Source organism: Erithacus rubecula (assembly GCF_903797595.1).
Source record: "Erithacus rubecula genome assembly, chromosome: 1".
Classification (NCBI taxonomy): Eukaryota; Metazoa; Chordata; class Aves; order Passeriformes; family Muscicapidae; genus Erithacus; species Erithacus rubecula.
Genome location: NC_136658.1, coordinates 28,386,322 through 28,404,990, shown reverse-complemented (window position 1 = coordinate 28,404,990; position 18,669 = coordinate 28,386,322). Strand labels below are relative to the sequence as shown.

The following is an 18,669-nucleotide window of genomic DNA, read 5'->3' as shown; positions in this document are numbered from 1 at the left end:
GTTGGACTCTCCAGTCAATATGTCCTTGTCTCTCTGGTACTGAGCAGCCCAGAATTGAAGACAGTGCTCCCAAATATTCACTGTGTTTTTATGGCATTCAAATTCTGAGCCTGTCTCTGCTCTATTTGAACTGAAAGATTGTTGTATTAAGGGTTTATCCACTGCCTCCTCTATCTGCAGTATGAAAAGGTAGAGGTGGGGAGGAAAACAGATTCTTGGTGGATTAAATAATTACACAGAATTAGCAGTATTCCTTTGACTCCAGAACTCCAATCTCTTGACTAGCTTGGTTAAACCTGCCTAATTCCTTCCAACAGAGAGAAGAAATGGCAAGGTACACATTTTTGCATTCCTGGAGATTTATTTTCATTGCTGGATTTACAGAAGCTGTAGTTTCATTTCACCCTCTTCTCTCCCACTTATACCACTGGGTTGCAAAAGAACAAGCTGCCACTGCAAGAAATATGTTTATATGTTTTTGTCAATGAACAGCAGGCTTCATTTTCCCAGTCCTTCTGATATCAATGGAGATGCAGGAAATGGAAAAGAAATCTGATGGTCAAAAATAAAGGAAAATTACTAGGTCGCCCCTCAGTGATCTGAAGACACCTGTTGTGACAAAGCTTTTATTTGCCCTTATAGGACAAATAAGAGAAAGACTAGGCCAGGGAATATGTCCCAGGTCTCATCTGGTCACAAACAGCAGCAATCCAACACTTGTGGACTGAGAATAGATCTATTGCTGAGAGTAACCCACCCTTATGGGCAACAAACCTGTCCTTGTAAAACACTTTAGTGAGGGTATGGGAAAGGCAAGTCCTTGTTCTTGTGTGAAGCTTCAGTTTGCAGGACAATGATCAACTCATATTACTGATGAGGTTGTGAGATGAAAAAGCACATGGGATTTATCTAAGGGTTTTCTCACAGATCCACAGAGCCCTAAATTCACAGCTGGCAGCACGAAACTGATCTTTCATCAGAACAGCACAATTTTGCACAGGGCTGTTAGAGTGGACCCTGCAAGAGACATGAAACAGTAGTGAGAACAAAAGAAAATACTGAGGTTGTCTCCTAGAGACAAGAAAATAAAAACATCTGATTTTGAAGGGTGTAGCCCAGAGGAAGAGAAACAACCTCCAAAAGGCAGCTGTTAGAAAATAAAATGTACACCAAAGAACTTTTTTACCCACCACAGCTAAGTAATTTTGCTATCATAGAACCTAAATCAGAACCATACAGGTCTGCAATGGCAGGGTTCAGGCAGATATTCACCAGCATGTGAGTGGCAGTGGTGAAAGTTTCATGGAATGATCACTGCCTTCAAGGAGCTTGTAGGAACAGAAAGCTGGATTTATTCAGGGAACTAAGCCAAGTGCTTGGAGTACTGACCTGTTGATAGTGAGATCTTGGACAAACTTTCTGTGTTGGAGAGGTTTTAGAAACTAACTCATTGCCTTAACTGCCATAAAAAGGAAAGGGCCAGGCAAAGTCACTGGATAAAAACATGTTTTCCCTCATGGAAAACACTGAGTTTAGTCCAAGTAAAGACTGAGATAAAATTAAGGTTCTGACTTAGGTTGGCACCAGTAGAGCAGGAAAGGACCCTGTGACACCAGCATTCAACAGAACGGGTGCAAAGTGGTTAAACCCAGTAAAGCCAAATGCCTTTCTGACCAAGCATCTATGTGCTGGTGCAGGTAAAAAAGTCCTTGGTCTGAGCAGCTGGCGGGAAGTAGAGAGTGAGATACTAACACTCGACCTGCTTTTCACAGGTGCATGCCCTTACAAAGTGCAGGGCAGTAAAAAGTAAACTCTGTTGAGCTTAGTGCAGTACAGGTGACAGAAATAAGAAAATCTACCCAGGAAGAAAGCTCCTGACATCTGGAGGAGGAACTCTGGCTGTTCTGGAACACCAGGCAACCTGAATAAGCACTATTGTTTTTAAAACAGAATGAAACTCACTTGGCATCACTGAATACAGAGCCATCCTCCCAAATCCACCCAGAGCTTGTACTGTTCCTCAGTCCAATCCAGAAACATTCTGCTTGAATACGCTTGAACAGATCCTAGAAATGATGATGAATTACAGAGTGACTAATGAAATCCAGTCTGAAAATGGAGGTAAGGAGAAGTAAAGAGAACAGGGAGCAAGATAGATCCCCTCACCTCAGTGTTCCTTAAGTGACTGACAATACTGCTTCCCCACACCTTCTAATGACAGCGCCAGGAGTTGGACTTGATGATCTTGATGGGTCCCTTCCTATTCTGCATATTCTGTGATTCTATGACTATGATTCTATGAACTGCATTCAAGTCCCCTGGAGTTTCCTGCACAGAGCTTTATGTAAGAAGGTATGCTATTATTATTAATATTAACATCCTACTATACAGCTAACTAGCAACCTATGAAGTATTAACAAAGGTAAAATCAGAGCAGGGAAGAGCAGGGTAGGGCAGGAAGTGCAGGCAGTAACAGATATGTGCAACACACCCAGTATGAAAGCTCTTCAAATTTCATACACATTTTCCTCCTATGTGCTTTCAATGTTCATTTCCTTTTAGCTCAGTTTTAGCCTCCTATTATTATTAAAAGGTGAAGCCTGCAACAGAAATTTTGATCTAAAGTAAATTCCCCATCCCCAACCCTCCTCCCCACAAAAAAACACAGACAAAGTCAGGAGAGGTAAGTTTGTCTTGTCCACCTTTGCAACCAAAGAAGAGCAACTTTTCAGGCGTATGGCTGGACTCCACCCTTATTTCCTGCTGCCATAAACAAAGCTTCAGAGAAGACATCTTCAGAGAGAAGCATTGACAAAGCTGGCTTGGTAAAGTTGTGGGAATAGGAGCAGCTTGAGGAATCACTGTTGTGAGTGATTGCTGGTGGTTTGGAGATGACTGCACTTGGAGGTCGAGCAATCACAGCCCTTGCAGTACAAGGCAATGACAGCTAGGAAAGTCTTGTTTAAATGGGTGAGTCTGAGCAGGGATAATGGGTGAGTGACACTCTAGTGGCAGAGATGGCATTAAGAAAGCAGCAGGAACAGGAAGGCTTTCTTCATGCTGAGAAATTGATAGTTTTGGGAAGATACCTATTTCTCAAGGACTCAGGATTTGTCTAAGAGCATGTGAGAGCCTGGTACATACAGTCAAGCAGAGACCTGGCTTTGTAATCCTCCAGAGAACATTGCACAATGCAACTTCTGTCCAGGGACTGGAAGCTGTCCACGTTCATTGGACCTGAGCTAATAAGCCCTGACTTTAGCAAAACCAGATCAAGGTTTCTGCTCTACTAAAGCAGATGTGCCTCAGCGCCCCAGTAACCAGCACTACCCATTTCTCTAGTGACCATACATGCCCCTGCCCCCAGAGAGCACCTGCAGTGGAACACATGGTTCCTTATTTCACCAGCACAGCTGAGGTACTTTGGCAGAGAGAGGAAGTAAGCATTGAAAAGAGACTGAAAAAGAAATATCTAAGCATGAACACAGGGAATGGCATGGGTCACTGAGCAGGAGGAGCTGGAGCAGTACAGGGAGGAGAAGTATCACTGTTGCAAAGGAAGCATTCCTTGAGAGTGGGGATGTACTAGTTTGGAGGCAATGAATACAATGAGTGCTCAGTGCCACGGTCATTTCCTGTAATCATTCATATCTGCCTTATTGGGAATAGGAGAGGAGGTGGAGAGGAGCAGTGCAGAAGGCTGTCTCCAACCATCCTTCATAGGATGATTCTGAGTACTGGACAGTGGCCCTCATCTCTCCCTTTTCCCTTTTACCTCTCTGCTTCCTGCAAACTTTGTGATGTGTAACATCACAGTTGTAAATCCTTCCTCTCCTTTAAAACCAAAATATTGCTGAAGTGACAGCATTGCTGGTATGTCCGTCACTTAGGTATCTGCAAGGAAATGGGAGATCCTTAAAGCCAAAGGAAACAATTACCATCTCCCAGGTATCACTGATCACCAGGAGGTGAGCTCCCTGTGCCCTGCAGGATTTCTGGCTGGAATTCCAGTCCTTCCTCTCAGTAGAAAAGGAGTAGCAGCTCCCTCTGTAGGCCACCCACTGTTGAGGGCACTGTGGGTGGCAGTCACCTGTAAAGAAGTCAAAATACTTGTACTCTTCTCTACCATTAGCCAACAGAAACAGTTGTCAGCAAGGACCTACTGAGAAACAACTCATTTGGATAGCTAAAATGAAGAAAACTCAAATCAGGATAAGATTCTGAAAATAACAGTGTAATTTCAAAACCCTACAATAGTCTCATGCACTCTGATGCTGGTGGCAAGCATGCACACGCTCACCCCACCCTCAGGTTTCCATTGAACCACTCAGGTGCCCAATAATACCCAATTGACTATCAGAAAACAGACCACACTCTGTGGGTATGGTGTGATCACACCCCACCTTAGGTGGATGGAATTTAAGCAACTAACAGTAAGCTCCTCCACATGGTCTAGCACCATCTTCATGCATGCAAGTATATTACAGACCTATTTGTTCTACAGTTTACCATTACATTTGCCAGGCAAGTCTACAAAGAATTTTCAATATGTTTAACTGTTCTTTGTCACAGGATCTGAAATGGGTTTCCTGGAATCTACATGAGGAATATATTCTTCAATATATTCTGGATAGGCAGTGGGTACATAAGGCTGGTAAAAACCTAGAACAGCTTCTGGTTTTAACTCCATATAATGGGGTTAATGTAGTAGATGTGTCACTGGTCCTTTGCTGTTGGTTGCTCAGCTCAGCATCCCTTTGTGCACTTACTCATCTTCCAAACCAAAGCAATTGCTAGAGAGATGCTCAGTGTCCCAAAACCTATGGCCAAGCCCTTCAAAACTGCTGTCCCCAGACAGGGAGCTGTAAAAGAGAAAAGAAACCATGGTGAACAGAAGTCACATGAAAATTGACTGTGTTTTGCACAGTTTGCAGTTTGCTTGTGTCCTGGGCATTTCCACAAGGAACTGTACTGTTTAGAGCATTGTGTCTGTATACACTCTTCACATGGTGGACATCATTGTCCCTGCCCAGCTAATCCAGGGCCTCCCCACGCCCCTGCCTATCAGCCCAGCCCCATTTCAGCTGGGTTTGGGGCCACTAGTTCCCAGTATCTTTCTCCACATCAGCCACAGTTCTGCCCCTGCCTGGCCACAGGGCCTGCTTGTCCAGCCTTTGTGGTGGCTGACCCCAGCAGAGGAAGCACCTACCACAAGTGAGCTGGAGCCACCTAGGCACCACGAGAGACCTCATACTAGCAGGAGCCTCCCAACAAATCCACTTCTGCCTCAGCATTGAAGCTTGGGGTGGAAACCACAGAGCTGCATTGCTACAGCCACCATGTTCCAGATCACATGTAAAAAGAAATACAAAGTTTTCCCCCAGCTCACCCAGCAAGAGCAACAGGATTAATCTCGGCATCCTGTTTGCATGTTTAGGCACATGGTCATGCTATATATTCCCAAAATAATCCCAAGGTAGTTCTACATTTTCATCTTTCATGGTGGGGTGGCAGGATGGAAAAACCAGCCTTGAAGACCATCTTCTCCTTTACACTTTGACCACCACTGTTTGCTGATCACTGGCTGCCAGTGACAGAGGGTGAGTCTTTGGGGTAATTTCCACTGTAGCCCAACATAGCTTACTTTCAAAGGGCAGGTCAGGACTGGCCTGTAGAGATCTGCTTATGTACAGCACGACAGGCTACATGTTGCTTTTCCATTGCCATCACCTGCAGCCGTGTTTGATTCACTTTGCATAAAACACTTGAAATCTCAGCACTGAATTCTCCTCTCTCCCAGACAGGAGAGAGGATGACACTTACTGGCATGGAGGAGCTCCAGGGGAGTTCAGTTTGCTTGTTTTATTAATCTCAGCATGATAGCTGCACAGACAACAGCACTTCCTAAGAAGCAGTAAATGTGCAGCTAACTCATGTACCACATCCTGCTCTTGTGATGTTCCAGAGCCTTCTACCCAAACCTGGCAACAAAATCCCCATGACCTAATGAAATTTGAGGTGCTTCTCTCTTGGTCATGTCATGAGAATCAAAGAAACACATTTAATCTCTTGGTGGAAGTTGAAAACAAATGCAAATCAGATATGAAGAATATTATAAGACAAAGAAAGCCAGTGCTAAAATAGAAGGTGTAGAGACTCCACTTAAGAGCAAGAACACATCCTTTAAACATTGCAAGCTTTGTGCAAATACAGAAAGTAGACCAGGTCAGTAAATTAATAAAAATTAATTAATTTTGACCTTGGGGAGTTTGCAGACTTACTTATGTTAAGGCCAGTTTCTCATCTATAGCCACACACATAGGCCTGTGGTTTTACCTAGAAATTTCTCAGGTAACAAAGGGAGATCATGAGGGAGTGTTGTTGTAAGCATCATTCTTCTGGTAGAAAGATCTTTTCTAAGATAGAGATTTTCTCACGTTTCCTGAAGCTTGTAGGATCTTTTAGCTGTCCCAAACATAGCTTAAAAATACTGACATTTCTTATTTTTTAAAATCATTATTACATAAAAAACTCCATCTCTTTTCAGAGACAAATTACAGAACGACTTTTCAGCCACAATCTACTCCTCGGCTACACACAAAGGCACAGCAGGAGGACTGGAGGACTTTGGGTCTGGACCTTAATCTTGACTCTGCTCTCTATTCCTCTTGTTTGTATCACTGGCAGCTTGGGTTTTGTCATCAGATTAGGCCTCAAGAGAATGAAGTCAGCCCAAGGTTAAGGGGTAGGGTGGAGGTTTTTCTCTGCAGATTACAACTGAAAAGTTGGCAAAAGGGAATAAACATCTGATGAAACATAACTCCTAGTTCAGAGATCACATTTGTATATTTGTTTCCCTTCCTCTCTTGCCTCTCCAAAGAAGCTGTCTCCTGCACCCTTCAGATTACTGTTACATTTTAGGGAAAACTGCCAAGACAAGGCAATCAGGATGGCAGTCTTTGAAATGGTTAATCCTTAAATGTCAGCACCGGGCACAGAGCTGGTGCCTCCTAGCAATAAATAGAGAAGTTTACTCTCTATTGTTTCAAACCAACTACAGAAAAAAGGGAATGATTCATCATCAAAACAAAATCCCAGGGCACCTCCACAACCCCAGCAGTGGGAGAGTCACTAAAGTTCATAAAAATGAAAAAAATATGGCATTAGATAATTTTGGAAGGAAAAAAAAAACAAAGGGAACTTGGAAAACAGGAAGTGTTTGAGGCGAATTTAAACTGCACTTGAAATGCAGAGATCAGTCCAGAGAAGTGGAATAAAGTATTTCACAAATCAGGACTTTTACCTACTGCAAAAAGGAGTCCCTGCAGTTCACACTTTTTAAAACAGGTTCAAGGGCTTCTGTTTGATCCTCAATCCCCTGAACTACATGTGAAGCTCTTGTAGGAGTAGATGGGAGAAGTACCTAAAATGAGTTCAAAACAGGAGGAAAATCTGAATGGAGCATCCAGAAATATTTTCACATAGTTGTCTGATGAACTGTGGAAGAGTCTATCCAAGGGGAAAAGTGAAATGGTGGGCATTTAATGTAAATATCCAATGTTACCACTTTTGTGTACAAAACCCCCAATAGGTCTCTTCAGTGCACTGGAGAAATTACTCTGATACTATCCATTCATTTGCAAGCAACAATATTTTTAGGTTTGTGAGTCCAGATTCAGTTCAAAACCTAAAAACTGTTAGCATTTTACAATTCAACTGATCTAGAAAAATCTGAAGAATGCCACAGCACTGTCCCAAACATCTCCCCTCAGCTCCTGCCTACCTCAGTATGGGAGCAGCATGACTGCCTAGAGCCAAGGAGGAGAATTTGAGATACAAGGCTTCTGTTCTGGGCTGTGGCACAGACCTGGTTATTGCTGTTACTACAGGCACAGTACACAGGCTAACACTGTCTTAGGTGACTGCTGTACTGACATTCTGGCAGTGCAGCATATCTAAGACTCTCTGGAAGCCAAACAGAAGAAACAGCCAGGGCAACTCTTCAATTTGAGGAGTCCATAAGCACAAAAACCTGTTGGTTTGACCAGAGGACTGATCTACACAGCTGTGATACTGTGCCTACAAACTCAGCAAGGGTGTGCATTTGAACAGAGGATAAATACCTGAGAGCACATCACTCAGAAGTGATGGAGGCAGGGACAGAGTTGACCATAAAGATCCTCAAAAGAAAGGTACTTAAAGTGAGCTCCTTAGGGATCTCTTTCATGCTGAAGAGAGCTGAGAAATAATCAAATAATATGCACAAAAAATGTGTTCAGCAATCAGCTTCCTTATTTTTGGCTGTCTGACCATAGCTCAAAAATATAAGGATCCATAAGAGAATGTGGAGAGATGTTAAAAAGAAAAATGCAAACATCTTAAGAGGGCATCAGTTAATCCCCTTTCAACAGGGTGGGGGTGAACAGGAATGGCAGGGAATCAAAGGATGTTACTGTGTTTTCTGATGTAAGAGAAAACATAATTTCTGCTGAAAACATATGCAAAAGCACGACTGCCTTTCAAACAGATGGAGTGTGAGTACCAGATAGGAACTGGGGAGTTTCTGGCTGGCTTTGTTTCCATAGTGAAGCAAGTGACCAGGCAGCAGTAAACACCACAGGTATACAGAATTATTCTGATCAGGGTATAGAAATCTTGCATCCCACAGTGAGAGTTCCCTTTGCTGTAACACCTCTGAAAATCTAAGGTCACCCATTAGTGTTGCAGCCAATGCCCCATCTAAACGCAAATGCAACTAATCTTAAAGCACACTGGCATTTTACAGAATCATAGAATGATTTGAGTTGAAAAGGACCCTAAAGCTCATCTAGTTTCTACCCCTCCACCATTTTGCACGAAGGAAGTATTTACAAAGAATGATCACCAAGGTAAAGTTTGACTCTTTGAAGGTGGTATTTCTCAATTAAGCAGGCAGAGGAATTGTTCAGTGTGGCATTTGCAGGTCTAATCAGGAGTAATGGAGAGGAAATAAGGAAAGAAAAAAATTTAAGGAAAGCACTAAGAAAATCTTCCTGATAGTAAAGTGCTCTGTCTTGTGGCAAAAGCTGAAAATTTATTCACTGGGAAGTATGTTACACTAAAATAGAGAAAACAGGAAAAAATCACAAAAGAATCCCATATAGCCCCACAGGAGAGAGGCTAGATGATCTCATGTGCTTTCTCTGTCTCTGATCTCTGATTAGCATGCACCTCCAATTTATCTGTATTCGCATCTTGCCTGCCCTTCAAAGTACTAGCGCTCACAAACTCTTGCTGCTGACAGGCAGAAAACTTAAAACTTAAAAGTTTTGAAGAAAGGGATGCCCAGGAGTAGACACTGAAGAGGGCTGGTGAGAGGGAGGTGAAAAATGCTGGGTCTCTAACTCATCAGTTTTTATTACATCTAAATATCCATGGTAATTTTAGAACCAAAGCAACAGATCTCTAAGCTGGCACTCAGAATCGGTGGCCAGTTCAAAGTGTTTCTGTCAAATATTGCTTTCACTCAAAGTATAATTTTTGGTTGACCTACCTCGTCCATCTTTCCTCACCTTTTTTTTCCTGTGGAGCTTTGGCCCTTGGCAGAGGAGTCTGAGAGAATATGACAGAAGTATATGTTACTTCCTCACTCTCTTCAGCTGCAGAAATTTCTGATCTGCTTGCTTCCATGCCAAAGCAAGGAGTGTGCACACAAAGATGTTTCGATTAGGCTGTTGAACAACAGGGCTCAATGTCTGTGAAACAGGAAACCTGTGGCTATATTCAGAAGCCAAGAAATATGAAGTGGCTACCTCTACCTTCAGCTGCTCAAGATAACCAAATTTATAACAGAATGGAGAGCAGTGGAACTGCACCTGCTTTCATTTTCTAACCTGATGGAGGATGTCTCAAGAACAGCTGCTAATGGAAAAGGTGATTAATCACAAAGTTCAAGGTATTCCAGTTGTTGCCAATGCAAGAGGGCGTGGTCACACCGATGCAGCAATTGGAAGGATTCCTGCAGCCCTGAGGAGCTCCCTTCGGGGAAGAAGCTGCAGGATGGTGACAGCACAAGGTGAAAAAGGTGAATAGTGAGAGTACAAGGTGAAAAATGGGATAAGCAATGGCTACAGCAAACTGGCAGCCCAACTGCTGTCAAAAAGGCAGCAGAGGTGGACAGCACGGTTTTGAAAAGGCAGCCTGTGAGTTTTGGACAATTCCACTTTGGACTGGGACCTCTGTCTACACCCAATACTGGTGTGACTGTGCTTGAGACACAAGGCAAGCACTGAGAGCTGGCATTCCTCAAGTTGCTTCAAGTCAACATCTCAACAGCATCAGTAGAAGGTAGGCAAGGACATAGAGAGGAGAATCTACCAAAGGGGCACAAAGAAGATAAAGGGACCAGATCTGTCCTGGGAGGAAAGACTAAGAGGTTTGGGATTGTTTGGCCAAGAAAAAACTTCTTGGTTGGGACCCAATTAATGTATATAAGTACCTGAAGGGAGGGTAAAAACTCCTCAGTGGTACCCAGTGACAGGAAAAGAGGCATGGGCACAAACTGAAAGACAAAAGGTGTTGCCTTCTGAACATCAGGAAACACTTTTTTACTGTGAGGGTGCCTGAAAACTGATAGAGGTTGGGCAGAGAGGCTGTGGTGCATCCCTCAACGGAGAGTGGCCTGCACACAGTTCTGTAAAGGGCTGTAGGTGGATCAGGTTCTAGGTGGCCTGGCTTCAGCAGGGGCTTGGACCAAATGACCTTGAAAGGTCCCTTCCCAACTCAATCATTTCCTGATTCTGTGGTCAGCAATAACAGGAAAGGCTACTTTTCTTTGGAAGTATTGATCATTGATGAGAAGAGTTCAAGTTGTGCCATGGGAGGTTTAGATTGGATATTGGCACACATTTCTTCACCAAAAGGGTTATCAAGCCCTGGGACAGGCTGCAAAGGGAGGTGGTTGAGTCACCATGCCTGAAAGTATTTTAAAAAGATGTAGATGTGGAGCTTAGGGACATGGCTTAATGCTGGGCTTGCCAGTGTCAGGTTAATGATTGAACTCAATGATCTTCAGGGTCTTTTCCAACCTAAAAGATTCTGTGACTCTCTGGTAGGGAGTACAGATGCTTCCAGTACCTTGAGAAATCTCTTAGCTGCATGGTTGGCTGGTTATTGTTTTAATCCACATTCTGATCCCTTCTGTTTCATGCTCAGAATGGGGATATTGGTCATTCAGGCTGCACTTCTTTAACACAGTACACTACAGTTAACTTCCAGTAATTGTTTGGGCATGCTCAACAAAGGAGTTGGGATGATTGCTCCCTGCAACAGAGATGACTGTTCCCCCTTCTGGTGACATGTTCTAACTTCGAGAAATTATTGCACGGGATGATGCTTACCTGACACAGAGTGGCCAATTTGTTATAATGCACATGTTGGGGAAGGGATTGGACATTTCTACAAATTTCTCCACTTGCCTATAAAGGTGGCATATTGCACCCACAAAATTCCTTCCAATTCTAGGTAGAGCCTGTGGACAGAAAGATAGGGTGTGTGTGCTTGAAAGGAAGGAGAAGGTATAGGACAGCAGAGCAAGACAACAGGCAGAAAGTCTCTCCTAACTGCTTCAAACAAATACTTAGAGAAGTCTAAGGAGAGATCTCAAGCTCAGATAGAATTTGCTATACTCACAAGGGAGAGTTTAGCTGGGAATACAATCTGTATAGCTGAAAAGTAACTAACAGGATTCAGACACAGCCTAAGTGTCCAGATCTGATTTTGTCCCCACTTAGTGCTTCTTTGGCAGATTCTCTCCAGTATGTCCATGTTCTGTCATACTTTGGAATAAAGGTGTCACTCCCAACTCCTGCTGGTTTTGTCACTTTTTAAGTGCCCAGGCTGCCTGCTGGCCTAGAGTAACCACAAAAGCAGCACTATTTGTGAGGAACTAGAGAAGTGAAAGCTGGTGGGAAAGAACAGAAAGCTCTGTTTTAATGTGGTTTCTTTTTTTTTTCTTTTTTTTTTTTTTCCTAATAACAGTACTGAGTTGAGTTCTTTGGTCAAGTAGAGAGGGAGGAATCACACTGTAGAAGGTGTGAGGGTAACTCTGTTATTATCTAAGTGTGACTAAATATATCTGACTTCTGCAGCTGTGCCATACCATCAGTCGGGAGCCACAGCAGGACTAAACCATTCAGTTTTCCAGGAGCCAGCAGCACTTCTTCCCCAGCTCTTCACTACCAAAGCAGCAAATTTCTCTGAAACAAGTACCTTTCCAGCATGTTGGTGCTTTCACTAAATGCAGCATTTGTTTCTTAACTAGAGGATGCAGAAGTCCCAGAACTCTGGCAAAAAAAAATCTGTCCCTTCCAATAATAGACTCCTGGAAAGTGGAGAGAAATGTCCTTTGAACAGGCCAGTCTCACATTTATAGCTCTAATAATGACATCCAAGGTGCTCAAGCACACTGACCTTGTGTGGAATTCCTCCACAGTGGCAAAACCTGCAGGAGGCGGGGGAGGCACCTTTATTCCAAAGTGTAACAAAACGTGGAGAGAATCCACCAGAGACACAAAGTGCGGACAAAACCAGAAGGATCAAGACCACAGAGCAGTTTTGTGAAGTGGTCGAGACGCCTTGCTCCTACAACACAAGTCACTCCGGAGGCATCGGGTGGGGATGGCAAAGCCCAAGGACGGAGGGACTGCTCCCGCCTCGGGCAGCGAGGGGAAGGGGACGAGAGAAAGGGGGCAGCCGAGAAGCCTTTCACTCCTGCCGGTGCGGCCTGCGGCTGCTCCGAACCTGTGCGGGGCACAGCAGAGGGGAGAGCGCGGCTTCAGCGAGGGGCAGCACAGAGCACTCGGGTGAGCTGAGTGCATGGGCGATCCCCATGCCGCGGGCCGATCCCCGGCATCGGAAGCGCAGCTCCCTGTGGCACCGCGGTGACTCCGAGCAGTGAGGGCTCCTCCCCTGTGCCCGCCCTCGCCGCTCATTGGCGGAAAGGCGAGCGGGGGCGGTGCCCCTGCGCTGAAGCCCATCGTCCATTGGCTGCGGGAGAGGAAGTGGGCGTGGCCCGGGCGCCGCCGGCCCTGCCCGCCTTTCCCCCGCCGCGCACCATTCGCTCCGGAGCGCTCCTGGGCGGGCGATCCCGGCCGCTCCCCCGCTCCCATTGGCGCCGGGCGCCAGTTCCGCCACGCTCTTCTCGGCTTCCGGCTCGCGGGGCGGGCGAGGGAGCCGGTCGGGACGCGGAGGAGGCCGGTGCCGCCCGCGCCTGTGGTTGCCCGGCCGCCCAGCATGGCATGCGCGTGAGCGGCGGGCCTCTCTTCCCTTCGGGCGGCGGCGCCTGGTGCCGGGGCGGCCGCAGGTGGGTGCGCGGGGCTGGGGAGCGGGGCGCAGCGAGGCCGCGGGGCGAAGCCGCGCTCCGTCCCGGGCGGGTGCGGGGCAGCGGCCCCCGGCTGGAGGAGCCCGGCCGGGCCGCTGGCAGAGCCGCGCCGCGAGTTCCCCGGAGCGGCCGTGTCTGTGAGGGCAGGTCCTGCTTTGGCCTCGGCAGAGAGCAGTCACGAGCCCTCGTGTCATGGGCTTCCTCATTTCGGTGACCGCTCACTGGAACAGATTGCCCGTGATTGTGGAGTCTGCCTCGCTGGAGATGTTCCAGAACCGTCTGGCCACAGTCCTGTGCCGTGTGCTGTGGGATGACCCCGCTTGAGCTGGACCGAGTGACCCATGTGGTTTTTTCCAGCCGTAGCCATTCTGTGATTTCTGCCTTCCCGACCTTCTGGTGGCCCGTGGCGAGCAGAGCCCCCGCCCAGCAGCCCTGAGCTGGGTCTGTGGGGAAATCACTGGGCTCGGTCAGACGGGCTCGGTGTCCGCCAGCAGCCGGGTCTTATTAAAGGGAGGGTCTGCTCTCCACCCGCGACTGCAGCTTTACCAAAATCTGCGGCACAAGAAGGAGAGGAGGGGATGTGTTGCACTGCTTTGTTTGGCTGGTGCCATCATTGAATGGTTCATATGTGATTTTAGCATGAACCTGAAAGCCAGATCTTATAGATAATTATTATTGTTGCTATTATGATTACTGCTATTATTTTTATTACTACTATTATCTTAATTACTGCCTCCTTGATTGGGTCTTCAACACGATGCCCTGCTTTCCTCCTTCCCTAGTGTAAACTGGGAAGGAAAGGAAGAAAGAAACTGTTCTGTGAAGTTGGAGTTTAACATTATTAATGTCTTTCAGATTTTCAGCTAAAGGAGTACTGGAAAGATCATTATAAAGATTAAGGCTCTTGAACAAACAGAGCCTGACTAATCACAGTGGCTCTTCCCTGTGAGCTCTTTACACGAGAGCTGTGAAGATGATTGATTAGAGGCCTCATAAATAATTTTCTGCTGACTGGCTTCTCAGTGCAACGCCATAACAAACAGTGGATTATGCCTGAAATTTACTCCAGCATTCAGCCTGCTGGACTCTGCTCTGGCAGCTAATTCATGTCCTCAGCAGCAAAACTTCTTGTGGTCTCAAGGCAAATTCAGAAAAGAGCCCCACATCAGCCCAGTGAATTATCTTTGGCTGCACAAGAGATTCAGATTTAGTGTCACTTGTGAACTGTGAGTTGTTTCTAGATTTCAGCTTCTCCTTTTTGCAGTCAGGACTGAGGAAGTGGCTAATCATTGACTCCATGACCCTGAAGTTAGTTTGCAAGGGGCTGACACTAATCCTTTGCCAAGTGAATCCTCAGTGTTCTCTGTGTGCAGGATGTCACCACCTTGCCATACCTCTGCCTTGCTGCTGGTCTTTATGGCCCTGGCTGTAGCGGGGGCCGAGCAGTCAGAAGAGAGGAGCTGCGATGTGATTGGGGATGAGAGCAGTGAGTCACAGATGGAGAGAGCCCTGCTGAAGAAACTGGAGCCCCTGAGCCACATGAGGTACAGCACAACACCCTGCAGGCCTCGGGGCTGCACAGTGGGCCAAGGGGAAGGGAGGATTTGGGTCACACTGCAGAGTGGACTCCCCCTGTTAGTATGGTGTCTGATTGGCTCCCAGGTCTGAAGTGCCTGCTGCTCCCAGTATTTTTTGTAATCCAACAGGCTGTCTCTTCTGTTCTCTCCCTGCTGCAGGTTTAACGTGACTGTGGAGAAAGGCAAAACAGAAAACTACATCTACCATTTCAGGGTGTGCAGGGAGGTCAACAGCACCTCGCACGACTTTGGTGGCCTGGTGCAGATAGATAGACAGAATGGAAAGACCACGGTGATAGGAAGAATCAATGAAACCCAGGTCTTCAATGGAAGTATGATTCCACTCAATCCTTTGCTTACTCAGTAGCTGCCTTTTGCCTCCTGATCTGGATTTGCAGCCTGTATTGTTTCTCTCCTGGCAGGTGACTGGATCATGCTGATTTATAAAGGAGGTGATTCATATGGCAGGCACTGCAGTGGTGAGAAGAGGCGAGCTGTGATAATGATTTCTTGCAAGAGGGGAGTTACAGCGGTGAGTGACATCTGGGGTGAGAGAGCTTCAGGAGGCTGCCAGGCCAATGGTTGTGAGCAGAGGGGTTTTGAGGGGACAGTGAGCTGGCCTCCAGTGTCTGGTGCCCAGCTGCACCAACAGTGATAAAACACTCTCCTGGTAAAGTTCAGTGTGTGTGGGCATGTTTTCACATGACTTCACCTTTACCAAATTGCAGAGTTCATTCAGCATTATTTCTGAAGAGCGGGAAAAGGAGCAGGAGTGTTTCTACCTCTTTGAAATGGACAGCAGTGTGGCTTGTCCAGTTGAGAATTCCCACCTCAGCGTTGGCTCCATTCTGCTGATCACGTGAGTCATTTGAAGAGCTGTTTGTGCCTGAGTCATAATCTCCAGTGCTATTTAGAAACATAGCAAATGCTACAGTAAGACTAAATTACTTTCAGTATACTTTCCCACAGCCATCATTTGATGTTACTATGCCTTTGAGTATTTTGGACAAAAGATCTTACTCAAGGTATGATGCAGGGCTGGTGTGTTCCCAGTGAACATTTTCCTTCATAGCTTACAGACATGTGCACTGGAAAAGTTCTGTGATGGCTCTTTGCCAGAGCTGGGAACTCACACCAGGAGTCTTGACTCATTTTCTGTGTTTGTGCTTCAAGGTAATACTTCACATAATGCTGCTAAAAGATTTATGCAAGCAAATTGATAACCTGGGGACCTTTTATGGTCTGGTTTCTGTTTACAGCTCTGTTCTTGAGTGGTGCTAGCATTGTGAGACAGGTAGCCGGTTCAGAAGAGATTTTCTGTAGGATTTCCTCAGCTTTGATTTTTTTTTTTTAATTTTTTATTCCACCTTTTAGGTTTGTGTCACTGATTGCAGTCTACATCACTGGTGGGTTCCTCTACCAGCGCCTCGTTGTGGGAGCAAAGGGCATGGAGCAGATTCCTCACTTTGCCTTCTGGCAAGATCTGGGCAATTTGGTGGCAGTGAGTAAAAATTCTTATGTATTCTCAGCCTGGCCCATGTTAGGAGAAAATAGCACTGACTGTGTTTTGGGTAGATCTACCACCAGGGTGGAGTACCTTGAAGCAGAAGAGGGGGATATCTGTTTCCTTTTTCTTGAGAATGCCATTTTTTAGTCATTGCTGAGACCAATTCCCTGCTTCTGTCCTGCAACTGCTGCATAACAGACTAGAACATCTGCTCCTCAGGAGTTTATACCTTCCAGGTAGAAATGTTCACCTGGGGACTGTGAAATGCATACTTGTGACTTGGTGAAATCACTCCTTGGCCTGATATTGCTGCATAACTGTTCAGAGCTTCTTTATGTCAAGTTTTGGGGAGATGTTTGAGGTAGCACAGAGATAGGCACAATCCCTGAGCAAAAGAGAAAGGTGGGGAGTGCTGTGGTGTGGGTGCTGGGTGAGCTGCACAGCCTGACGCTGGTGCTGTCTGTGCTCTAGGATGGCTGTGACTTCGTGTGCCGCTCCAAGCCTCGGAACGCGCCGGCCGCCTACCGCGGCGTGGGGGACGACCAGCTGGGAGAGGAGTCAGAAGAACGGGATGACCACTTGCTGCCCATGTGATAGGCTTTCCACACCAAGGTCTTTTCTCCCCATCTCCCCAGTGCTTCTTTAGCCAGGTGCCTCCCAGCCAGTTCTCTTTCTCTCACTTCTGATTTTCTTTACACTGTTTGCTTCCGCTGTCTCCGGTGTGTCAAGTCCCATGGATGCCTCTGGATGTGAACAGCACTGGTTCCTAATGGCATGTCTTATAAATATAATGATGGCTTAGGTTTTAAAAGTGCAACAGAGCTCAGGGGAGAAGTGTTGACAGTTGAGCAGATAACAGCAATATGAGTGTTCAACACTGAGCAGGAATGGGAGATGAATCACTAAGAGGAAAAAAGAGGCATGGATGGGTGCAGAAAGGGAAAAAGGTTATGGGTTAAAACAGCTGACACTGTAAAAGGGATATTTTGTGTCTTTTTTTTTTTTTTCCCTAGGGTTTACAGGATCTGTAAGACACTGGAATTATTTTTCTCTGAATGCATTTTCAGCTTTTCTAGCTTCTGCGCTGTTACACAATTTCTGCCAGCATAACTGGCACAGAGTGCTCTATGCCAGACTCTGGGGGTGAAGAGGCATTAGCACCTCTGCAATCTTTTGTTTTCCCTAATGGCAGTGGTGTGTACTTCTCAACAGTTTCCTTCAACAGCTGTAAAGGGATGCATGCCACCCTGTCAGACTGGAGAGGGGCAATGCTAAAAAAAACATAGGAGTTAAATGGAGTCTCGTGACTTCAGTCAAAATATTGACTCAGTCTTCTCAGTCAGTGAGAAGCAAAAGGAAAAGATGTGCTGCTAAGGAAAAGGAACATTTGCTGAAACTGAAAGTGACATCAGGACAAAATGAGACAGGTAGCTGCCACTTGACTTCTGACACAAGCTTCCTAAGGTGACTGCCCACACACCTCAGTCACTGTCAGCATTGTGATTTCATGCTCCCCAGAAGTTCCTTGTTTTGTAGAGGGTTTTCCTATGAAGCAGTCAGTATTTATTTTTATATCAAAGGAACCGTGGCAGCCTGGGCTAAGAATGCTAACACACTGAGAACTGCATAAGGGACTCTTACACGGTCAGCTTTCATAAATCACTGTCCCATTAGGCATGGTGCAGGCCAGTCTTAAGACACTTGCCCTGTGCACATGGTATTTAACATACTGCCACTGGCTGGGAGTGAAAGACCTCTTTGGGCCCGGGTGAAAAGCAGGTACAGTTGAGTTGTAGACTTAATGGGAACCTTCAGGAACTTCACACCTTGATTCTAAATTGCTTTTTATTTGAGAGGCTAGACTGAGCAATCCCATTCTACCCTACTGTGGACTGGCAAAGAACTGCCCTCAGTCTGAGAGCAGAGACTGAATAAGCAAGCCACCACTGTGTTAACAGTAGAGTTCAGGCAAGGTTTGTGTATTTTTAAGACACTGAGAGAAAAGGAGTGACCCTGCTTTCTTTCTGGGTTTGGAGTGGGCAAACAATTCCTGCTTTGACTTTTGTTACAGTCTCAGTCTCTCATAATATGGGAAAAATAGGACGTCAGTAAGTCTGTTACTGTTTTCATGGTGGTGTCTAAGGTAATTTTTTTTGTACAAAACACAACTTTGAAAAATAAAGTGACCAAAAAACCTGGTGCAGTGTTGTGCTGATGTAGCAAGA

General features: G+C 45.8%; 2 protein-coding genes across 2 annotated transcripts; one reads left to right on the top strand and one right to left on the bottom strand.

Annotated features, from left to right (window-relative positions):
• Positions 1-378: 378 nt before the first annotated feature.
• KLRG1 (killer cell lectin like receptor G1) lies at positions 379-9,898 on the bottom strand. Its single transcript, XM_079315844.1, has 5 exons — positions 9,552-9,898; positions 4,770-4,862; positions 3,939-4,090; positions 1,963-2,066; positions 379-1,017 (listed from the first exon to the last, which is right to left on the bottom strand). Exons 1-5 carry the CDS (start codon positions 9,667-9,669, stop codon positions 906-908), a joined length of 579 nt encoding a protein of 192 aa, XP_079171970.1. The 5' UTR covers positions 9,670-9,898; the 3' UTR covers positions 379-905.
• A 3,154-nt stretch (positions 9,899-13,052) lies between these two features.
• Positions 13,053-18,644, top strand: M6PR (mannose-6-phosphate receptor, cation dependent). Its single transcript, XM_079317462.1, has 7 exons — positions 13,053-13,342; positions 14,734-14,904; positions 15,097-15,269; positions 15,360-15,469; positions 15,666-15,796; positions 16,312-16,438; positions 16,916-18,644. Exons 1-7 carry the CDS (start codon positions 13,278-13,280, stop codon positions 17,036-17,038), a joined length of 900 nt encoding a protein of 299 aa, XP_079173588.1. The 5' UTR covers positions 13,053-13,277; the 3' UTR covers positions 17,039-18,644.
• Positions 18,645-18,669: the final 25 nt, after the last annotated feature.

Excerpts from the sequence above, each read along its gene's own strand:
- M6PR (XM_079317462.1), top strand. The coding sequence starts at position 13,278 with ATGCGCGTGAGCGGCGGGCCTCTCTTCCCTTCGGGCGGCGGCGCCTGG. Across the intron at positions 14,905-15,096 it reads GAGCCCCTGAGCCACATGAG|GTTTAACGTGACTGTGGAGA; the intron begins GTACAGCACAAC and ends TCCCTGCTGCAG. Across the intron at positions 15,270-15,359 it reads AACCCAGGTCTTCAATGGAA|GTGACTGGATCATGCTGATT; the intron begins GTATGATTCCAC and ends CTCTCCTGGCAG.
- KLRG1 (XM_079315844.1), bottom strand. The coding sequence starts at position 9,669 with ATGGAAGCAAGCAGATCAGAAATTTCTGCAGCTGAAGAGAGTGAGGAA. Across the intron at positions 2,067-3,938 it reads TCAGTGATACCTGGGAGATG|GATCTGTTCAAGCGTATTCA; the intron begins GTAATTGTTTCC and ends CATCATTTCTAG. Across the intron at positions 1,018-1,962 it reads TCTGTATTCAGTGATGCCAA|GGTCCACTCTAACAGCCCTG; the intron begins GTGAGTTTCATT and ends TGTCTCTTGCAG.